Genomic DNA, 21,124 nt, shown 5'->3' on the forward strand with positions numbered 1-21,124 from the left:
AAAATGGTCTCTTAGCTTTTTCTTGTACTATTAAAATTAACAGAGTTAGGGAGGCTAGAAGTTAAGGGAAGATTTCAGAAATTTAATTTTGTTAAATCATTAAAATTAACGATTAAAAATTTGATTTTTTGTTATAACTTTCTTATTAAAAATTAGAAAATATATCTATTTCTCTGAAAAGAAAAGTTACATATTTTAGAGCAGATTGAAAAAAAAATTACAAAATTCAATAATTTTTCTGTTTGTTATGATTTTTTTTAAATTTCTGAAATCTTCCCTTAACTTCTAGCCTCCCTAACTCTGTTAATTGTAATAGTACAAGAAAAAGTTAAGAGACCATTTTTATGTAGAATTGTCTGCTTTACAACTTTCATGAAAACTTTTTTTTCTAGCTCTTACCCTTTTTGAGTTATCTTGAAAAAGCCCTTTGTTTTATCTTTTTCCACCCTTGGCCGGGGGTTGAACAAAAAATTACTCTCACTTATTGTTATAATATACCTTAAACTAACTCATATTACTATGGAAATAAATCAAAGTATATTTAAACTAATTACAAGTTTGACTTTTTATCAGTGATCACACCAACATTTCGACGTATTTTTTCTTATCTAAAGCATCCATAACAGTAAGGACCAATAGCTACGTCAAAACAAATTTAAATTATTGTGTATTTTGTTGCGTATTTGTATTAAATGTATTTCTAGACTGTTTTCTCATTTAGAGGATTACAGAATAGTTATTCAATGTTATGCAAGCGTTTAAACATGGCCTTTTGAGGAAAATATTCCATAGTGCTCATACTTCATAAGTCAAAAACAACATTGTTCAATTATAGTGCCGTAAAGGCACATTTTCCTTGTTTACTGTCTATAAACACGCGCCAGTTGCCAGGCGTTGCCATATTAGGCGCGCTTGTGCACATGAAATATGAACGTAATGGATAATTATTGTTTTCACTTAAATCAAAGCGAAATGGAAATCAGCAATCACACACATAGACAATAAACAAAAGCGGTTTCTGGCTGCGGGTGACGTGTAGACGAGTCTTTATAAGGAAGATTTTATGGCGACTAGGAATACAGTGAACGCAAAAAGTTAGAAACGAATAGTATGTCAATTATACAAAGATGGAAATGAAATGTTTGATTCAGGCTTAAACGAGGAATCACTAAAGTATTTGCCTATGCGCAAAAAGTGAGACGGGAAAAGTAAAAGCACAGTACGGTTACAAACGAAACAGTGTTATAAGCCTAGTTTTTTTCTTTACAATGGTTGTCCTTTGAAATGTTCCATTTAATTGGTAGCATCCAGTGCTTCCAAACATTTCGTCCACATTTATTTGAATGCAATATGGTACTATTTCGAGTAAAATGAAATACAGGGTCTTCTAGAATTCCGTTTTTATATTTGATATAACCGTGTAAATTTTTATTTTTTTAGTGAAATATTTTTAAACTCTATTTTAGTTTTTGTTATGCAATATTTATAGTTATAGGGCTAATTAAATCAAATAAAATTTAACTATATCTGCAGACTTTGTAACACCGTAGCATGTTTTATGTGACACCATTCCCTATCAGGAAGCAATGTTACAGTTATGACATTTATGCAAATACATGTACATATGTAAGAAATAATTACATCCATCAATGAAAAAAAAGAAACAAAGTCTCACTTCCTGTATACATACAGTGCTTTCGAAAAGTAACGAATAAATTCATTATTTTTTAAATTGAGAAGTTTTCGAAAAAATGCCCTGGCACGTCGATTTTGTTTTTAAAAAAGGCACTTTTTGACATACGACCCATATTTGTGACGTCATCGTTGTTCGAGATATGACGTCATCGGCATTTTTTTTAAATAGCAACCCCCAATTTTGACCATGCCATTTGAAAGAGCGTGTCATTCTACATACACAGATCATGAAAAATTATGGTGTTACATAACAAAAATTTCAAGAAAATAATGTTTGAAGATTTTAAAATTTAATTTTCACAATACTGAAAATGATAATGATTATGTAAAAATCGACTAAATTAAATGTTCAAATTGTGCACCGTTGGCTGCCTGACAGTAGCCAAGACGATTAATAAATTCTTTTTGGACATTATCAATAACTTCAGGAGGTATACGATGTATCTCGTGACGAATTCTTGCTTTTAAATCTTCTAAATTAACCGGTCTAGTAACGTATACTTTGCTTTTTAAGTATCCCCACAAGAAATAATCTAGGGGTGTCAAATCAGGCGATCTGGCTGGCCACTCAATCGGCCCCCTTCTCCCTATCCAACGATTCGGGAACAGCTCATCTAAATAAGCACGGACAGGTGTTGCATAATGGGGAGGTGCACCATTTAGTCGATTTTTACATAATCATTATCATTTTCAGTATTGTGAAAATTAAATTTTAAAATCTTCAAACATTATTTTCTTGAAATTTTTGTTATGTAACACCATAATTTTTCATGATCTGTGTATGTAGAATGACACGCTCTTTCAAATGGCATGGTCAAAATTGGGGGTTGCTATTTAAAAAAATTGTCGATGACGTCATATCTCAAACAACGGAGACGCCACAAATATGGGTCGTATGTCAAAAAGTGCCTTTTTTAAAAACAAAATCGACGTGCCAGGGGATTTTTTCGAAAATTTCTCAATTTAAAAAATAATTAATTTATTCGTTACTTTTCGAAAGCACTGTATATAAAGAACACCCATAAAAAAAGAAATAGAATCAAACTAAGAAGAGGGTGAAAAACAAACAACTAAAAACATATGGAAGGAGTAATGTTAACCTTTCAAATATGAAAATATGAAGAACGACATAAAATGTAAATGGCTGACATAATCAATTATTCAAATTCGCTTCTCACTACAGGGATCTCGGAAACGGTAAGAGATACGAAGTAGCTTAAATGGGACAAAGTTGCGCAATCAGGGGACCAACATTATGCTCCCAAAAAAAACAAGGCTAACATGATTAGTTTTCGAAATATTTGAAAAAAACCGAAATTTTGGAAATCAGTTTTTGTTTCATTTCAGCCTTGTTTGAATTACTAGAACGTATATTATGTAAAAAATAACAACTTCTATAAGTTCAACTATGTTACAATAAAAAATTCAAGTTTAAAGTTTTTCTGCCTCTTGTGAAATTTTGGTATGTGCTATGGATTTCGAGTGAAAAATAAATAAAAATTTAGTCTTAAACGCACTGAAATACGGGATGTTCCACCAGTGTAGATGCCGACAGTGAAGAGCAACGTTTGGAAAGAAGAACAGAAATGAACATCAAGGCGAGCCTAGGCGTTCTGACTGCGAGTTCACCCCTACAAAGCCTTGACCGAGAACAACAATGGCAAGTTAACAACCGGAAAAATCATGGGAAATATAAGCACGGACCGTAAAAATTTTAAAACTACTATTAAAGTCTATAGCTCAAACAGTTTTAATGTTATACAAAAGAATATTGTTTCCTGGTACCATATTAAAAGGGTTTTGTACGTACCTAGGTTGGTCTAATTCGATAGATTTTGATCAAAATCTAGTTTTACATTGTACACGTATTTTTAAGACATCTTACATAAAAACATAAAATTTCCTCCTTAACCTATCGACTGATTGACTTTTGAAGTTAGATAACATATAAAGAAGTTGTAAACTTTATTTTTCAGAACTGTTAATTGAAAAGACAATCTTAGAAAGCGATTATTTAATCAACCGAGTCGTTCAATAACAGCATGAATATTCATAAAATACTTGCTATGAAGACAAAACAGCGAAGGATAAATGAATGACATTTTGAAAAGATTAAAGTCGATAGTCATTAAAGTATTTTTATACAAGGTGTTCTGGAATTAATTGCCAAGCACTGTGGAACATTCTGAGAAAATCTTGTACTGTGGCGTTCCCAGGCCAGCTTTTGTTTCAATGTTTGGGAAGGTTTTATTGTTTTTATTTATTTGTTTGTTTACTTGGTTGGTTTGTGTATTTGTTTTGTTTATTTGTTTGCTTGTTTCCATGCTTGTTCGTTTGTTTACTTGTTTGCTTGCTTGTTTGTTTGTTTACTTAATTATTTACTTGCTTACGTACTTACCTACTTACTTCTAAAATACGTTGTGTAATTTAATTATTTTTTAATACAATGGACAACAGAGGATCCAACAATCTTCAATACGCTAGGGAATACATAATATTAGAAGGAGCTCATGTTGAACCGACATACAAAATTATGCAATAAAAATCGTATTGACCAAAAATAGTTTTTTCTCGAAAACAGTTCATTTTATCGATATCAACCAAAAGTGCCTATTTTTAGTTTAAGGTTCAAGCTATCTAAAAATATTATTTTTGTGCCTTTATCGTAAAGGGTGTCAAAAAATTGACATTATTGTGCTACAGCAGTCCGTCCCTGGCAAACCAAATAAGTCAAATTGTTTTCATGGGTCAATTTTTAAGGAGTTTATCTGTTGTCCATCGTAATAAAACGTAATTAAATTACACAAGGTACTTTAAAAGATAAAAAAATGATATTCAGGAACGTCCTTTAGGGGTTTGTATCCCCGTAGGGGGGCCCTATAGGGAAAATTTTTATAGGAATTTTTCATGTTATTTTAATGTCTGTATAAATCCGATAAATTGCCCACATATTCTGGGACACCCGGTATACTTAAAATTAAACAATCATATTAATAATTATACGAGTAAAAAGAACATCATAAAGTATACAGGGGATTTTATAAGCACATTAGCTCGACTTAAAGTGTTTTGTCTTTTAAGTCGGAGGGAAATTATAATTCGTTAGACTCGATTCTAGTCTTGGGATTTTAAAACCAATCTTAGACAGTAACTTAGGGCAGCCAATCGTTTAATTTACCAATTTATATACGAAACATGAAACATTGTTACAATTATCCTTCGTTTTTCCAATGACTGCATATTTAATCTCAACAACAGTAATAAATTGTTGGGATAACTAGGTTCAGGATAAAGATACTCAATTTTTGAAATAACATATTTCATAAACTTTCGCTGAACTTCATCTAATAATAACTCCGTATTTCCGATCTTTGTCTGCACTAGGGAGAAGCAGAAAGTTTTTAAAATTTCAACAGTTCTAATTGTATACAGTTTGTTATAATAAAACCAAGAAGTTTTAAGGCTGCATTAACCATAACATTAATTAAGCTTACTGTTAAAAATTACTAAATATTTAATTTCCCTAGCTCTTGAAAGTTTAGTCATTAAAAGTGTAATAATATTCAAGAGAGAGATTTTGCGTTTAAAATGTAATTATATTAAACTTGGTAACATTTATTTTAAATTTTAATTTAATTATTAAGATCTTGAGATCGTCAGCAAATCGTCACCAAACTTGTAGCCTGACACACTTCATACCGTCACATAAATCATTTATAAATATAATAAAGCGTAGAGGGCCTAAATTGGACCCTTGAGGTATAGCAGAAGATGCCAACTAAATACTTGACTTGATACCTTTATATTGAACATATTGAGGTTTGTTATTTAACTATGACGTAAAGAAGTTTTAATGGATTTATTTACACAGAGTGCCAGTCAGTTTGACATAATACCAAAAGAAGTTATTGTGGTCCATCCCTATAGTTGACACATCATTTGATTTTATTATAGAAAACGCAATTTTCCTACTACGTCGCAGACAAAGTAATGTGAAATGGACCATACCAGCTCATCTTGGCATTTTTGCCGAGTCGCCCTGTAGGCGATAGCAACTTGCTGACCGCTGAAAAAGCTGCTGCAAGAAGAGCGGGGACCGTTGTGGAGGTGTCTGGTCCAGCCGGGGTGCCCATAGAAGCGGCCCACCTTCATGGTCGGCCGAGACCATCCAGTCGACCACCGGCGTTCGCGTGAAATACTCTCACCTGGTGCGAAAGTGCACAGACCACTTGATTTTTTGAACGTTTGTTGTGTTATTTGTGTTGTTGGTTTCGTTAGACGTCCCCCATCAGCAAAGGTAACGCCACTAACATTATTTTTTAGAAATGCGGCGGGTTCTCTTGAAATATTTTCGACGTGGAAAGTGCAAAAAAACGCATTCGGTGGTAATGTCAATAAAATAGCGGCCCGAAGGCTCGAAACTGAGATTTATATCATTAAACACAGTTTATAAGTAATTTAATTGAATTTTTTTCGATTTGTAGAGGTTATTGGCAAATTCACGTGGACATTTTACAGATTTTTGTCAAATAGTGTTGAAATAAAAACAGGTTTTAACAGACAATTCATAAAGTAAATTAATAAAAAACTGCATTACCATAACGTTATATGACGCCATAAAGTGAATTCCTAAAGCAATGTAGCAACAAATTGCTCAAATTCTAAGGCCAATTTTAAACAGAAGCGTTGTCAGGGAGGGCAAACAAACATGACTGTACCAAAATTTCAGGGAAATACAGCACTTGCTGAAAGATTTCTACTATTTTTAAATTCTTTCAATCAAATTGATTACCGAATCGGAACAAAAAATCTCACAAAGAAAATTTGATGGCATTGTATCTAAAAAGAAGAGTTAACCAATCAACTAATGTAGAGAGCCTAGAAAAAATGTTATTTTTTCAAGCGCTTGATCAATTTTGAGAAAATATATTATTTTGAAAGTGTCTAAAGTACAGTAGTATCTGTACGACGTAAGTAAATAAATAAATAACTACAAATAGCGTTAGAGGGAAAAATATGGTAAATATGGTAGCACATATAGAAAGAGAAAAGAAATCAGTAAAAATTAATGGAGAACGATTAGAAAAAATATCTCCTTCTACATATGTTCCAATACGTTTCAATCATTTTTGTTTTTTTTTTGATATTTTATCGAAAAACCATTAAAACTTACATCTACATACATTATGTTGTACTACAGCCAGTTTTATTTACCTTCCAATTATCAGAAGCACAACTCTGAATGCATTAGGGACCTGAGTCACTTTGTAGGTGTCCAGATACAGGTTTGGTGAATATGAAAAATTAAACGGCGATTTATTAAAAGCAGTACGCTGTTCACCGGCTAGGTTCGCTGGCTAAGTGGTCGTAAAAATATCGTAAAGTCGATGTGGTTTGTTTCGAAACAAGGAGACATCATCGCCTTTTGCGGTTTTGCAGCGCGTGGATTCAATCTTGGAAATATGCAGAAATCTATGTTAACACTCATAATTGTGAAATAGGCGGTTATGATAGAGGTTGACAAGAAATAAATGTAACAATTAAAAATCTGGATCGAGCTTAAGGATCAACTACATACAACGATGGTAGTTTAAGAGAAGAGAAGGCGGAAAAGTTGTAAATGTGGGCAGAAAATTTTAATAAAATTGTGCAATATGTAGAAAACTAAGGTGAGCAAGTGAAACTATGAGCAATGTAATCATAAAGCCCTCATAAAGTAGTTAGAAAATTACATACAGTGCGATCCGTTTGTTTTTAAGCCACCCAGTATAATATTTATTTTTTTTAAGACGTGGAGATTGATGAAATGTGCTTTGTGAAGGAAAATGAGCATGATCCCACAAAATCCAAAGCGTACTACGTCCGTTTGTAGGAGTAAAATGCTAATATTTCATATTAGGGATTTTTTGAGAAAAAGTATATTTACGCCATTGAATTCAGGATCCCCAAAATGGGGCAATACCAATGTTTATCAAAAAATTTTAAATAATAACGATTTTGTAGCCAAATCAAAAATTCACAAGTCATAACTTTTTTTTCATTGATTTATTGATATCAAGTTGTCCATGAAACAAAACACAATCAAAATTAAATTAATTAAACACTAGTTATTAATAATGTTAGTTAACAAATTTAAAAATAAAATAATGAAACTGAAACCAACAAAAGTTAAATAATTATGTTCCTGTCACTTCTATGAATTCATCATTTACTTCGATGCACTTCTCAATTCTTGTACGTACATTCGTAATTACTTTTTGTAATACTGCCTTTTTTGCGTTTATAATGAATTCTGGATTCTCAGCTGACCAATGACGACAATTTTGGAAAGAAATTACCCAATTTGTAGTAAATGTGGCCTCATCACTAAATAAAATTTCACTTAAAAGTTCAGCATTATTTAAATATTCTCTCTCTAGCTCTAGCCAATAATAAAACTCCAAACGTCTTTCTTCAGCTCCCAATTCCAAAGTATGGACAAATTTTGGTTTAAAAGCTTTTACTTTATTTTTTGCCAGGCACCTTTCTTCTAGGGATATTAAGATTTAGATAAACTTTACTACACACGAATTTGTCACTTTTGACAATTAGCTAACTACCTCATTTTTTGTTTTTGCTCTATGGACAACTTGATATTAACAATAAATTAATGAAAAAAAAAGTAGGGACTTGTGAAAGTTTGATTTAGCTACAAAATCGTTATTATTCAAAAAAAAATTTAGAAAATATCGGTATTGGCCAGTTTTGGGGGTCCTGAATCCAGTGGCGTAAATATATTATTTCTCAAAAAATCCCTAATATGAAATATTGACTTTTCTTCAAGAAAGCATTTAAAAGAGTAAAATAGGACGGGTATTTTGTAAGAACAACGAAAAATATCGTTGTGGAAAAGCAATCTAATTTGAAACTAGAACATCTCATTTTTAAATTTCATTTGTCTTTATTGCATCTGTGTACAACTGGAAACAGCAGCGAATGCAATATCGTGTAGTTTTAAGAAAAAAAGTATAGATATTAAACTATCATGTGTGTGTGTCTTAATAAATTCTGATAAACAGCAAACTGCAAAGACAATTATGACATCCAAATGGGAGAGAATGCAGTACAGTTGTCGCAGTGGGCGAAAATTTCATTGAAACTTTATTTAAAAGTTCAATAAAAATTGCGCAATACTCTGAAGACGAAGGTGAACAAGTAATATTGGGCAGAAATCGAATAACAACAGTTGCAAGAATCACTGCCTCATGAAGCATATGAGAAATGACCAGATGAAAACAAAACAACAGCAAACGTATTTTGAAAGGTGCATCAAGTGACAAACTTTGCAGAGCAAAAATCGAGGGAAGACCTCTCAGATTAAAAAGGTAAAGTTTGAGGTTATTCAAAAAAAGATAGGAAGATGTCGAATAGTAGCTAAAAACTGCACTTTTTTCAGATGTACTTCAATTATTGTGTTTCTGATTGGTTTATTTTATTAAAGAAACTGTATTTTGAATTTCAGAAAATGACAGTTATAGTTTAGACTTTTTAGAACAGCCAGTTTTAATTCAGAAAAAGTAAACTGTAAACTGAAAATATCAAAAAAGAGAGCAATACATTTTTAGAACACAAACAAGTAACAATAAAATTTTTATATCTCATTTTAATTCGCTTTGAAGATTTATGCGGGAGAGGAAGCGGCATATTATCAATCAGCAAACTACATCTGCGCTAATATTTTTGCATGTATTTGTTGTTCGAGTCCAACAAACAACAAACCCCAATCAATCACATTTAGATCCATAATTTTCAATTTGCATTAATCAGACCTGAGACGACTGCAATTTGAATAAATTATTTCACAAACCTGAGGATAATTTTTCTAACGAACGAGATTATGCCTATGATTATCTCATTTACTGTAATTACGAATTACAAATAGTTCATTAAATGTCACTTTTTATATATACCTACACATACACAAACACACACCGGTATTATATAATAATTAATAGGTAGATTACATGCTTCACCTACGTTTTCCTCGTTTGAGATTTTATTATAACACTTAGAAAAACAAATACTTGTTAATAGTTTCTTAGAACAAATCATGCATAGTATAGTGGATGAATGTTTTTAAATTAATAAGTCCACAATATGCTATTCGCGAAGTATATAGGGATGATAAAAAGAAATTACGTTCTTGAAATGTAAAGAATTAACAATTTTCTGGAAAACTTAAATAACACAAACAATTATGATTATTGGTATTGGCAGCATGAATCAAAACAGGCTTATCTGTGCGTCGAATACGACAAAGGTATTTAAAATTTCAGAAGGTCATTGTCATCAATTTAATTTATCGATATCGAGAATTACCTTAAATTCATTGTTGTGGGTAAACGTGACTCAAACGAAAACATTGTTTCTGTTTGATATGCACCGTGCATACCATAGAAAAAGTGACGATTTGTTTAATGTTCGTTTTTGTCTCTGCTCGTAGCTAAAGGCCATCGAAAATGCCTACCTATATAGCTATAGTTACTTCTCAACAATATCCCCTATTAAAATGAAAAAGCTATCTCGTTCTTAAAATTTTATCAAATACTATTTTATCCTTCCATTGCAGATCATTTTTATATGTTGTCAAGTTTGTAGTTGCATAACTACATTGATTTTTAGAATTATATAAGGTCTGTTCAGAAAATAACCGAACTTTATTTTTTTAATTTGTTATTAATTTCATACAATATCGGTTCCTGTAGAACTTAAAAGGTACACTTCGAAGGAACCACAGCCATTTTCATAAACATAAACGAGTATGGCAACAAATGTATTCAAGCTAGCACATACATATAAAAATCAACCTTATTCGGGCGCTGCTGGCCAGACACCACTGCCACCCTCTCTTAGTTTCGGCATTTCGGACTACATTATATGCTCATAAATTACATTATCTCAAGGGCAAGTAAACACTTGGCTGGCGTATTTCGTGTGAACAGCTGAAGTTTGATTCAATGCAACCACGACAGTTTTCATTACAAAATAAAATATATATTGATTATGACAATACTTTAAAAATAAACAAGTGTTACACTTTGATATTGGATCAAAACGGACGTGCTTTCTTGCGGTGTGGAGATCCATTCTGACGATTGAACTTTTATCTCAATGTCGTTGCCGCAAACCCAGCTTTTGCCTCCCATTATGATCCTTTGATTGAATGTTTCATCGTCATTGGATTTTTCAGAAGTTGCCGACAAACGTCCACACGCTTTTCTTTCTGTTGTTCGGTCATCAAACGAGGAAAAAATTTCGCTGCAACTCGGTGCATGTTCAGTTTTTCAGGCCTTCCTAGTCGAGGATCATCTTCAACTGACTAACGACCACTTTTAAATTGTGAAAACCATTCGTAACATTACGTACGACCCAGAGCAATATCTCTGTAAGCTTGTTTCAAAAGTTGAAACGTTTCCGTGAAGTTTTGCCCAGTTTTTCAGAAAATCGCACATTTCAAAAATCGAATAACCAAAACCAAATGAGATATCAATAATCCAAGAACATGCGATTACAGAGGAAGTTACATATGTGCAAAGCAATGCTGCCAATCGCTTATCACTAAATATGTCCATTAGCGCGTATTTTTTTTAACAAGACCTCGTATATACAGGATACAACTGAAATGCTGGTCCAAACATTAACGCTTGATTTTACCACAAATTAATTAAATAAGTGATGTTTTAAAATTATATGAAAATAACCAGCGATCAATTTGTTTTGATTGTCTTTAAACTTTGTGCACGACACTGTTTTTTAAATAACACTAGTAGTTGCATGGGTAAACTAAATAAAAGGCAAAATGTCAAAATATGTTTAGATTATTGGTATTACTAAGTGTTGCGACGTTAAGTTACTTTGGAAATAATTTAATAATTAAAATTATTGTCCATTAAATAATAATCTAAGTAATCACGTCATCCATGAATAAAATAAAAGATTATTTACACGGTTTTCCTCAATTGTTTATTGCAACTCGAGAAGAGCCGTATTTTTTCATTGATTTTGATCCATTATCTCAAATATAAAGCGTAGCAAAAATTAAGAGATATTAAAAAAATCCCAAATTAATGGGTGATTTTCAAAGAGCTGTAACTTGGAGGGAAATGGTCGTAGAGAGAATAAAAGAAAAGGAAATCGAAGCTTCAAGTTTCTAGTTTTCGGATCTGGAGATTAAATTTTTTTAGCGTCAGCGGTTTTGGAGTAATCATAAGAAAACCAACGAAAAAAAAATTGTCAAAATTCTGCTTGCCTTTAAAAAGGTCTACGGACTTCAAAAATTTTTTTTTGGTAATTTTACTGTAAAGCTCTTTTAGATAATTTCAATTTGAGCGGTTCCGGAGCCCGTATGATGATTTGTCGCCGAGTTATTGTCGATCAAAGCAAAAAAGTAATATTTGACTTTGGCAATCGGGAAATAATGATCATGCAGAAAATCCAAGTAGGGTTTTGAAAACTACAAAGTATTCTCTACAAGTCGTAATTATTAGTTTTTGATAAAAAAAAATTTTGAAAATCAATATAAGTAATTTCTCACTTTATTATTAATTTTTTTAAGTTGAAAATGGTTATTTTAGCAATAAACCATATTTTCTTCATCAAAAAACGTCAATTATTGTAATAAAATAATAATAAAAAAAATACAATTTTGTTTTGTAACAGTTTTAACAGACCTTTACGGTAAACTTACAAAAGAATTTATTTCAGATACTTTTTAAAGACAAGCAACAATTTGGATTTTTTCGTTGGTTTTCTTATGATTAGGTACTCAAAAACTGCTGACGCTAAAAAATTTTAAATTCCAAATCCGAAAACTAGAAACTTGAAGCTTCAATTTTCTATTTTCTTTATTCCCTGTACGACCATTTCCCCTCTTTGAAAATCACCCAAAGATTTGTAATTTTTTAATATCCCTTAATTTTGGTGACTAGTGTACTTATGAAACCTTTTTTTATTAATTTATGACATAAAATGCACCATTATTTGGTCAAGTATTTCAGTCACACCCTGTACAACTTCGCAAACGGTTTAAAATGAAATGTTTACATATTTATTATGGTAAGAACATAAAAAGCGACAAATATCAGTCACATCCTTTTGCATCAGAAATCAAATAGAAGTTCAAAATTTACATAATCACACTTCCTCTTCGCTAAAATTACGCCAGCTGCTGTTATTTCAATTCCTTCGGATTAATAACAATCATCATTATAATAATAGACATGAACGGTGTAAAACTCAGCCGCATTTAAACATTCTGCACGTAAAAAATCAGGTTTAAATCGAAACTGACGTAATTTTTATTTATGACTGTAAATACTAGCGTTTCACAGAAGCGTTAATGAAAACCACCATTATTCAAATGTCTAGGTCAAGGCGATTCGGCTACGTGAATAATGGTAGTTAAAAATTCATTAGGTATACAAAAACTAAATAAATCACGAATACTTAATTAGCAACGAGTTTACTTTTATACAAATACCGAAATTTAATCTACAACCTTCGATAGCTCAGTTGGTAGAGCGGTGGACTGTAGCGGAAACTAACTTGTAGACATCCATAGGTCGCTGGTTCAAATCCGGCTCGAAGGAAACTTTTTTGTTTTTTGTTTTGTTCAAATATAATGTAATACGGTAAAATCGGCTTCAATAAATATTAGGTTACATAAAACAGGATGAAAAATATTTAAATTGTGATAAATTTTGAGATTATAGTAACGCTAGTATGTGTATGCAGCATTTTTTTAATAGTGGTTATTAAAATTGTAGTAAAATGATTATAATGTTTTACTGGACACCTATAGGAAAATTAAATTTGTGTATACGTGTTTCTATACAAGTTTCCGCAAACCAAGGTAACAAAACTTTTATTATTTTCCCAGAAAATTAATCTTTTTAGTTAATCTTTGATGAAATTTTGCGGTTTTTCGTATTTAATATGTAGACAGTAATTTATTTATACAGGGTGATTCACAAATGGTGACCAAAAATAAAACCTCGTATTCTTCGTATTTCGCAAAATTTAGATTCTCCAGTGTCGGAGATATAGGGTATCGGTGGCATATTTTCTAAATAAAATAGTACGCCACTGCTTTACGGTAAAAGCCATGATTCGAATTCGTCTTTCAATTTTCTACAAATCACTACTCTTTTATGTTTTTCGAAAAAAGCCTGATTTTCGAGTAAAACTTAAAAAACTCTTTCCTCTGCAATGGCAGTACACAAAAAAACAGCACGTACACGTATAGTAAGCCATGATTTCCATGACAGCAGAATCAGTCATGAGAGTTAGCTCGAAAATTGCTCGTGAATTGAATATTACACACACAATTGTGTGGAAATTTTTAAGGTCTCAACAACTTTATTCTTATCACATGCAACGCGTGCAGGCTCTTTACCTAGAGATTTTTCCCTTAGAGTAGCTTTATGCATTTGGTTGCGTAATAGATTATTAAGAACCCCGCTTCTCCTAAGCCAAGATGAAGCCTCGTTTTCTCGAAATGCCATCATTAACTTTCACAATAACCATATCTGGGCTGAAGATAATCCAAATAATTTTCAAGTACAATTTTTTCTAAATATTTGGATTGGAATTATCGGTGATCAAGGTGATTGGACCTTGCATCCTTCCGCAAAGACTTACTGAGGAGTACCGAAGGTTTTTGAAGCACGAGCTTCCTGGACATTTAGAAGAAGTTGATTTAAAAATCAGAAACAGGATGTGGTGAATCCACGATGGAGCATTGCTACACTTTAGTTTGGTTGCTCGTCAATTTCTGGACAAAACCGTTGGATAGGAAGAGCGGAACCGCAAGTCTGGCCTCTCAGATCACCAGATTTGATTCCTTTGGATTATTTTCTAAGGGGACACTTAAGTCACTAGTTTACGAAAGTCCAGTCCAAAATGAACAGTATCTAAGAAACAGGATATTTTATTTAGTAGTTTGGTCTTTAAATGATCTAAGTCTGTTACATCGCAATACAATCAATAAAAGACACAATTTTTCACTTGAAGAGTACTTTTGTACATAAAATTGATTGGAGAATGGGTATGTTTCATAGACCTTATAAACTACTGGACTCGCCCAACTGTTATTTTACCTATATAAACGGCAATCGCTCAGACGTGTGCAAGAGAGATGGAGCTAGTAAGGGCTTAAGCTACGTTCACAGAATTTCGACTGCAACCTGCTACATTTAATTCAACCAATCAGCTAGCTATACTCGATTCCTTGCCCTTTTTTTTCTGTTGGGCCGTATTCAAAGACTTTATAAAAATAATATAGAGACTAAAAGAGAAAAAATTTTCATTTTTTCCAGTAGTGTAGGTATGTAAAAGGGTTTATTATATTACTGTCCGAATTACAGTACAATATTTTAATTGTTTTAGCTATAATATTCCAAACTCGATCGGTTAACAATACTGCAAGCTCTTCTGACGTAGTTGTTTCAAATATTTCATATTTTTTTGCTTTGCAGAACTGCATAAATTGAAACTATGTCGATGCTTTCTTCGTTCAACATATTATTTGAAGAGAATTTTTGCTGGAGCACATTATAAGCACATTTCAGTCAAAGTTCTTTATATTCGGTTTGATGTTAAAATGACATTTTATTTTGAGGATGGCGGAAATAATTTAATCTAATATGTTGTCATCAGAGGCGACTCTACTTGGTCAGTCTTTCCAGAAAGTTGCAAAAGGTATAAACATGTTGGTACCGTCATAACTTCTTTCCTACCTATGAAATTTAATTTTTTCTCCACTTAAACGTCTCTTTACGCAATTTATCTCAGAACACGATTGCACCATATTTAGTTTTTACGAATCTTTCACATACACTAACTAAATCACACAAAAATTCAAGAAAATGAATCAATAATGTCAATACATGACATTTACTTCAAAGTTTGTTTACAGCATTTTGTACCGGTATACCCGTGTACCATCATTTATTTTACCGGTATTTGCCTCAACTAGCTTCATCTGACTTACACACATCAACACGATTAACCTCTCTTTCTAGGGCCAGTCCATAGTTTACTAGGTCTATGGTATGTTTAGTCAAAAATGACATTCAGTGCGACACAAAAAAGTTATGCTTATTTAGATCCACGTACAACACTGCATGTGGCGCCCTCTAACACTAAACAAAAAACTAAGGAAATATTTGAGTTTCTCATCATCAATACACCCAGTTTCCCGAATTTCGTCAAAGTGCCATGTTACTGAACAAAAATATGAGCAAAATACCAAATATATTTTTTTATCCTAGTCAAAGATCCACCCTTTAAATTTTGAACAAGTACTTAATAAACACCATGTATCTCCAAATACAAATCACAATGAAAGCAAAAAAATCATCACAGGAATTTATTTCAGTTTTATCGTACAGCATGTATATGTTTTTCGCCATAAACCTGACGCAGTTCATAACATCTTGCCCGTAACAGAGGATTTTACACGGATTCAAGTTCTTTTCCTTCTCATTGACATGGATAGTGTACGTGAACTTGATAGAGCCCTGACACATTTTGATATAATCCACCATTGAACCAAAACGCATCCCATCTAGGTTATACATCGATCCAACCGCAAAACAGCGACATTTTATACCACTTTTGCCAGCTTTGGCCACCTTCTTCAGGTCCTCCACGTCGCTAATCTCGATATTACAAAATCCAAAAGGATAAGTGATTTTGGTTCCGTCGCCTTCCAAGGATATAAAGAGTTTGATGGCCACTTGATACGACAAAACAGCCTTTATCACAGCCAAACGTTCTGGACAGTCAAACCTGTAATTTTCCTTCCACTCCCTTATGGCTTTGAAGAATACTTCGTTGCTGATTCCGCTCAAGTCATATATGCCCAAACTGAACGGGAAATTCCTGGAAAGGTCCATTGCGTTTATTTCCTTGCCTTTATTTTCCAAACTGCACTCGTAGGCGTCCGGGTTGGAACAGGGGATTATGAAGTAGTCCATGATCTTCACGAGGTTCCTGCCCTTCACCAACTGCTCGATCATGTAGAGGGCACTGGAAACGGTGAACCACTCAGTGCCGTTGGCGCCCGCCACTATCATGGTGCCTGACTTGGGCTTGCTTGTAGAATCACCCTCAGAGATGACGGCCATGTAAATAGGGCGTCCCTTAGTAGACAGGCCTATGGTAGATACCTGCATGATATTAGGACAACTCTTCTGGAGTCTTACTAGGAAATCTCGTATCTGGCTGTAGGTGAGGAATTTTTCGTGGTATGGCTCGTATCTCCTCAGGGGGTACTTCTGTTGGTTCACTCCAGCCAAAGATGTTTTCGATTTCTTCTTTATAAAGGGGGTGGGTTTTTTGGAGCACCTTTTGCGTTTTCTTGTCATTGTTTGAAGTAGAATTGGAGATTTAGAAGTGAGGTCGAAAATGATGTGGAATATGTCAAAAATTTTGATGTTTGATATCATTCACTAATAAGACAAGTAGCCAACTTGTAGACAGCACTAAAAGATTATTAAACAAGGTTAAATATAGGGTGTTTTTAAATGAACCTGCTAAAATGATACAACTGAATATATAATTAAAAATAAGTAGGTTTAACTAAATTTCCTTCTATTCAAAGGTACTTTATTCAGTTACTAGAGGGTGCGAAGGTGGCAAAAAGCTACTTTTTCTCCAAACAACTGATCGTATGATTTAAGTGAATGAAAATGATTTCCAAAGATTTTGATGAAAAGATTTATTTAATTTTCATTATAAAGTTTATTAAATTTTTGGTTATAATAAAATCATATGTGCATAGAAAAAAAGTTGGTGATGATTCACAAATAAATGAAATAAGTAAAAACTTATAGAAAATGAATTCCAAAGATTTTGATGAAAAGAATTATTTAATTTTCATTATAAAGTTTATTAAATTTTTGGTTATAATAAAATCATATGTGCATAGAAAAAAAGTTGGTGATGATTCACAAATAAATTAAATAAGTAAAAACTAGAAATAGTCTATCTTTTACTCCTTTTTCATTTTGCACGAACTCTTTTATCTTCAAACGATCTATGCCTATTTCTCTTTTCTGTGATTTCGGCTCGTTTTTCCTTTTAACTCTCCAACAGAAATCTGTCATCACATTAATATCTCAGCTTCCTTAATATCGACGCTCCATTTCCTTGATATCATGGTGAAGGTAATCACCCCGTTCTTCGATGTAGTCTTCCAAGTTCTCCGGAAAGTAGTCAAGATAAGTGTTTAGTAAATTTTTCAAGTTCATCAGGCAACTCTTTGAAGTTTTCCAACAATTCCTCAACTAAATTCTGGTAATTCTCACTCTTCTGATTCCCCAAGAAATTCCGAGTGATTTTCTTGAAACTTAGCGATGCTATTCTTTCAGTGTCATTCATTTTTGTGACAAATTTTTCGTCTCTGAACACGGTACGGGTTTGAGGACTATCGAAAATACCTTCTTTCAGTTTAACATCATTTATATCCGGGAACTTCTCTCCCAAATACCCAAAACAGTCGACATCTTTGTCCAAAGCTTTAACGAATTATTTCATGAGACCACCTTTAATATGGAGAGGTGGAAGCAGAACACTTGAAGGATCACCTAAGGGCTTGCGGATGATGTTTTTCAACCCCCCTGAATGGAAATTTGCTCTTTTTGGCCATACTTTCTATTGATAATGATTCTGGTCTGTCTCTATTAAAAAGCGATTTTCAACCGCCATTTGTTTTCGAGTAATTTATCGACATTTTTTTTAATAGCAACCCCCTATTTTTTTTCTTTATTCTGAAAGATCATTTCATTGTCGATCCGACAGTATTAAAATGTTGCCATCTTACATAGGAAAGTTTTCGAGTAAATGACGATTAAATGTTAGAAAACGTAAATTTTATTCATTAAAAAAATAACAATTTCTATGTCAAGCAAATACAATTCATTAAGTTTTCTACAAAAATTAAGTGTTGGAATTGCCACCCACCGACTTCTTGACAATACGCAAGTCTGTGTAGAGATTCTTCTTGCACATTATGAATTATTTCTGGGGTAACTCTGTGTATTTAATCTATAATACAATTTTGGAGTTCTTCTAAACTATGTGGTCTATTAACGTACACTTTAGACTTTAAGTAGCCCCATAAGAAATAGTCCAGGGGTGTAAGATCTGGGGATCTCGCGGGCCATTCCATCGGTCCTCGTCTGCCGATCCACCTCCTAGGAAAACAATTGTATTTCGAAAAAGTAAATTTGATAATATTTTTGCTATATTTTAATTGACTTGGGTTTTCAATCATTATTTACTCGAAAACTTTCCAATGTAAGATGGCAACATTTTAATACTGTCGGATCGACAATGAAATGATCTTTCAGAATCAAGAACAAAAATAGGGGGTTGCTATTTAAAAAAAATGTCGATGACGTCATTACTCGAAAACAAATGACGGTTGAAAATCGCCTTTTATGCTAAAATATGTATTTTTTAAATTAAAAATCGACCTGTTTTCCCAAAAAAAATTTATTTCGTTTTTACTGAATTTATTCCATACTTTAGTCGCGTACTGTATAAGGATACATGGGTCGAATTTTTTGAGGAACTGTGATTTATCGAGTCATAAAAAATTAAAAATAATGATTTTTTTTAATTTGTGCTCGTCTTTTTTCGCATAAAACTGCGAATTTCGTTTTAACACCAACCTTTAGAGTTATTTAGAAAAACTTTGTTAACTTTGACGTATCTAGCCATTAAACGAAGCAACTTTTAGGTAGAGGTCAATTTAATTAAATCGTTTTACTTTTAACTCCAAATTAAATGAACAAAATAATAATTCTCACAATATATTTGCTTCTTTTTATTATTAAATTAATACATTTCATGGAAGAATGGAGAAATATTTTTAACATAAATTAAATTTAACATTGTCTTTACTATTTTCAGAGATTCTCGAGGCTATATTTTTGGCCCTTTTATGGTTGTGTTCATTAATGACCTGGCCATTTTATTTTGGAATACTTATTATTATATAATGACCAATATTTAGCTTAGTTTAGCTAGGTACTTGCTTTCTATTATACCTTACGAAACATATGAATAAGAGTGGCTACAGAAAAAATAGAACTATTGTTATTCGTTACTAAAAAGGTCTCGCACTTTCGCTGGTACAGACGATTTTGGTCTGACGTTCCAACCTAGCCATGTTAAACTATGTCGACCATATGATCTCGGTTTACTTTCATCATTCGATGAATTTCAAACATATACAACGATGATTGCGCAATCATCATCGCAGTTGGCCACGGCCATCTGCGGATTAAGCCCATATTCGGTCAGCACCATCTTTGGGCAAATAGGCTACGCTCTGCCACCGGTATATCACACGAATGACCTCACCTTATTTTTTTTTCAAATGTAAAACCGAATGTTTGGTAGATATTAAAAAGTTTTGACTGGTGGTAAGTCTAAGAGCGGTAACTGGTGATGTTTGGACGGAAATTAGAGTCGCTCTCATAATTTTTGTATTTTGGCCTTCACATATTTATGCCATAATAATATTTTGTTTAAACGACGACTAAAGATCGTAAAAATGATAAGTCATGAGTTAATATAGCCATAAATATTACATATGCATACATAAATGGATGTCGTCGGGGTATATTTCCACAAAAAAAAAACATTTCCTTTACAAATGGCACAAGACTCAATTGAAGAATTTTGTAAATTATGTCATTTACTTAATAGCTGTTACTATACTAGTGGAAAAAATTAAGGGATCAAAAAAAAATCTAAATTTTCGGCGATTTTTCAAATAGCTGTATCTTTAATAAAAATATCGATGAACAAAGAGAAAATGATCCATTTTCATTCAAAGTCCGATAGCTCAGCATGAAATGGTCGTATCGAGACAAAAAAAAAAAAATTGAAGCTAAATGAACAGCCTATCTAATCCATAAGGTGGTTCAGTTGGAAAAATTTTTTTCAAGTCCGTACACCAAAAATAAGATCGAAAAAAATTTGGAAAAATTTTTTTTCATGATATTCATTAAGATTGCGCGATACGTGTTACTTGAAATTTTTTTTTTGCAAGATCCAAAAATTAGAAACTTCAAGCTTCAAATTGCTTTTTTTTACTCCAATACGACCATTTTTATCAAAGATACAGGCATTTGAAAAATCTCCGAAAATTTAGATTTTTTTTTTGATCCCTTAATTTTTTCCACTAGTTTATTTCGCAGATTACATGCTATCAGTGCAACATTCTACAATTTTATTGGTTTTTCTCAACTACCCACGTAATAAAATGCAGCTATACACGTGTTGCATGGAAAATACCGCTCTAATAGACACACAATTTCAGTTCTCAGGGACTGGATATTAATTTTCCACCTTCGATCCGTAATAGTTGTCCTAA

General features: G+C 32.6%; 2 protein-coding genes and 1 non-coding gene across 5 annotated transcripts in view; 2 read left to right on the top strand and 1 right to left on the bottom strand.

The window, feature by feature from the left end:
* The first annotated feature begins 5,797 nt into the window (after nt 1-5,797).
* Nucleotides 5,798-21,124, top strand: part of LOC108910698 (titin) — a 77,378-nt gene continuing 62,051 nt past the window's right edge. For 2 of the 3 annotated variants that reach the window (XM_018715396.1, XM_018715397.1), the window contains exon 1: nt 5,799-5,992. The gene's annotated coding sequence lies outside the window, so the exon portion shown is untranslated. Of the gene's footprint in view, nt 5,993-21,124 lie in introns of all 3 variants that reach the window. The other variant, XM_018715398.1, reaches the window with a different exon arrangement.
* On the top strand, nt 13,231-13,322 carry Trnay-gua. Its single transcript is given in 2 exon segments — nt 13,231-13,267; nt 13,287-13,322. It is a non-coding gene; the product is annotated as a tRNA-Tyr (tRNA).
* Nucleotides 16,020-17,102, bottom strand: LOC108910673 (carboxypeptidase A1-like). Its single transcript, XM_018715364.1, has one exon. It carries the CDS (start codon nt 17,100-17,102, stop codon nt 16,020-16,022), a length of 1,083 nt encoding a protein of 360 aa, XP_018570880.1.

This window comes from Anoplophora glabripennis, unplaced genomic scaffold (genome assembly GCF_000390285.2).
Source record: "Anoplophora glabripennis isolate ALB-LARVAE unplaced genomic scaffold, Agla_2.0 scaffold280, whole genome shotgun sequence".
Classification (NCBI taxonomy): domain Eukaryota; kingdom Metazoa; phylum Arthropoda; class Insecta; order Coleoptera; family Cerambycidae; genus Anoplophora; species Anoplophora glabripennis.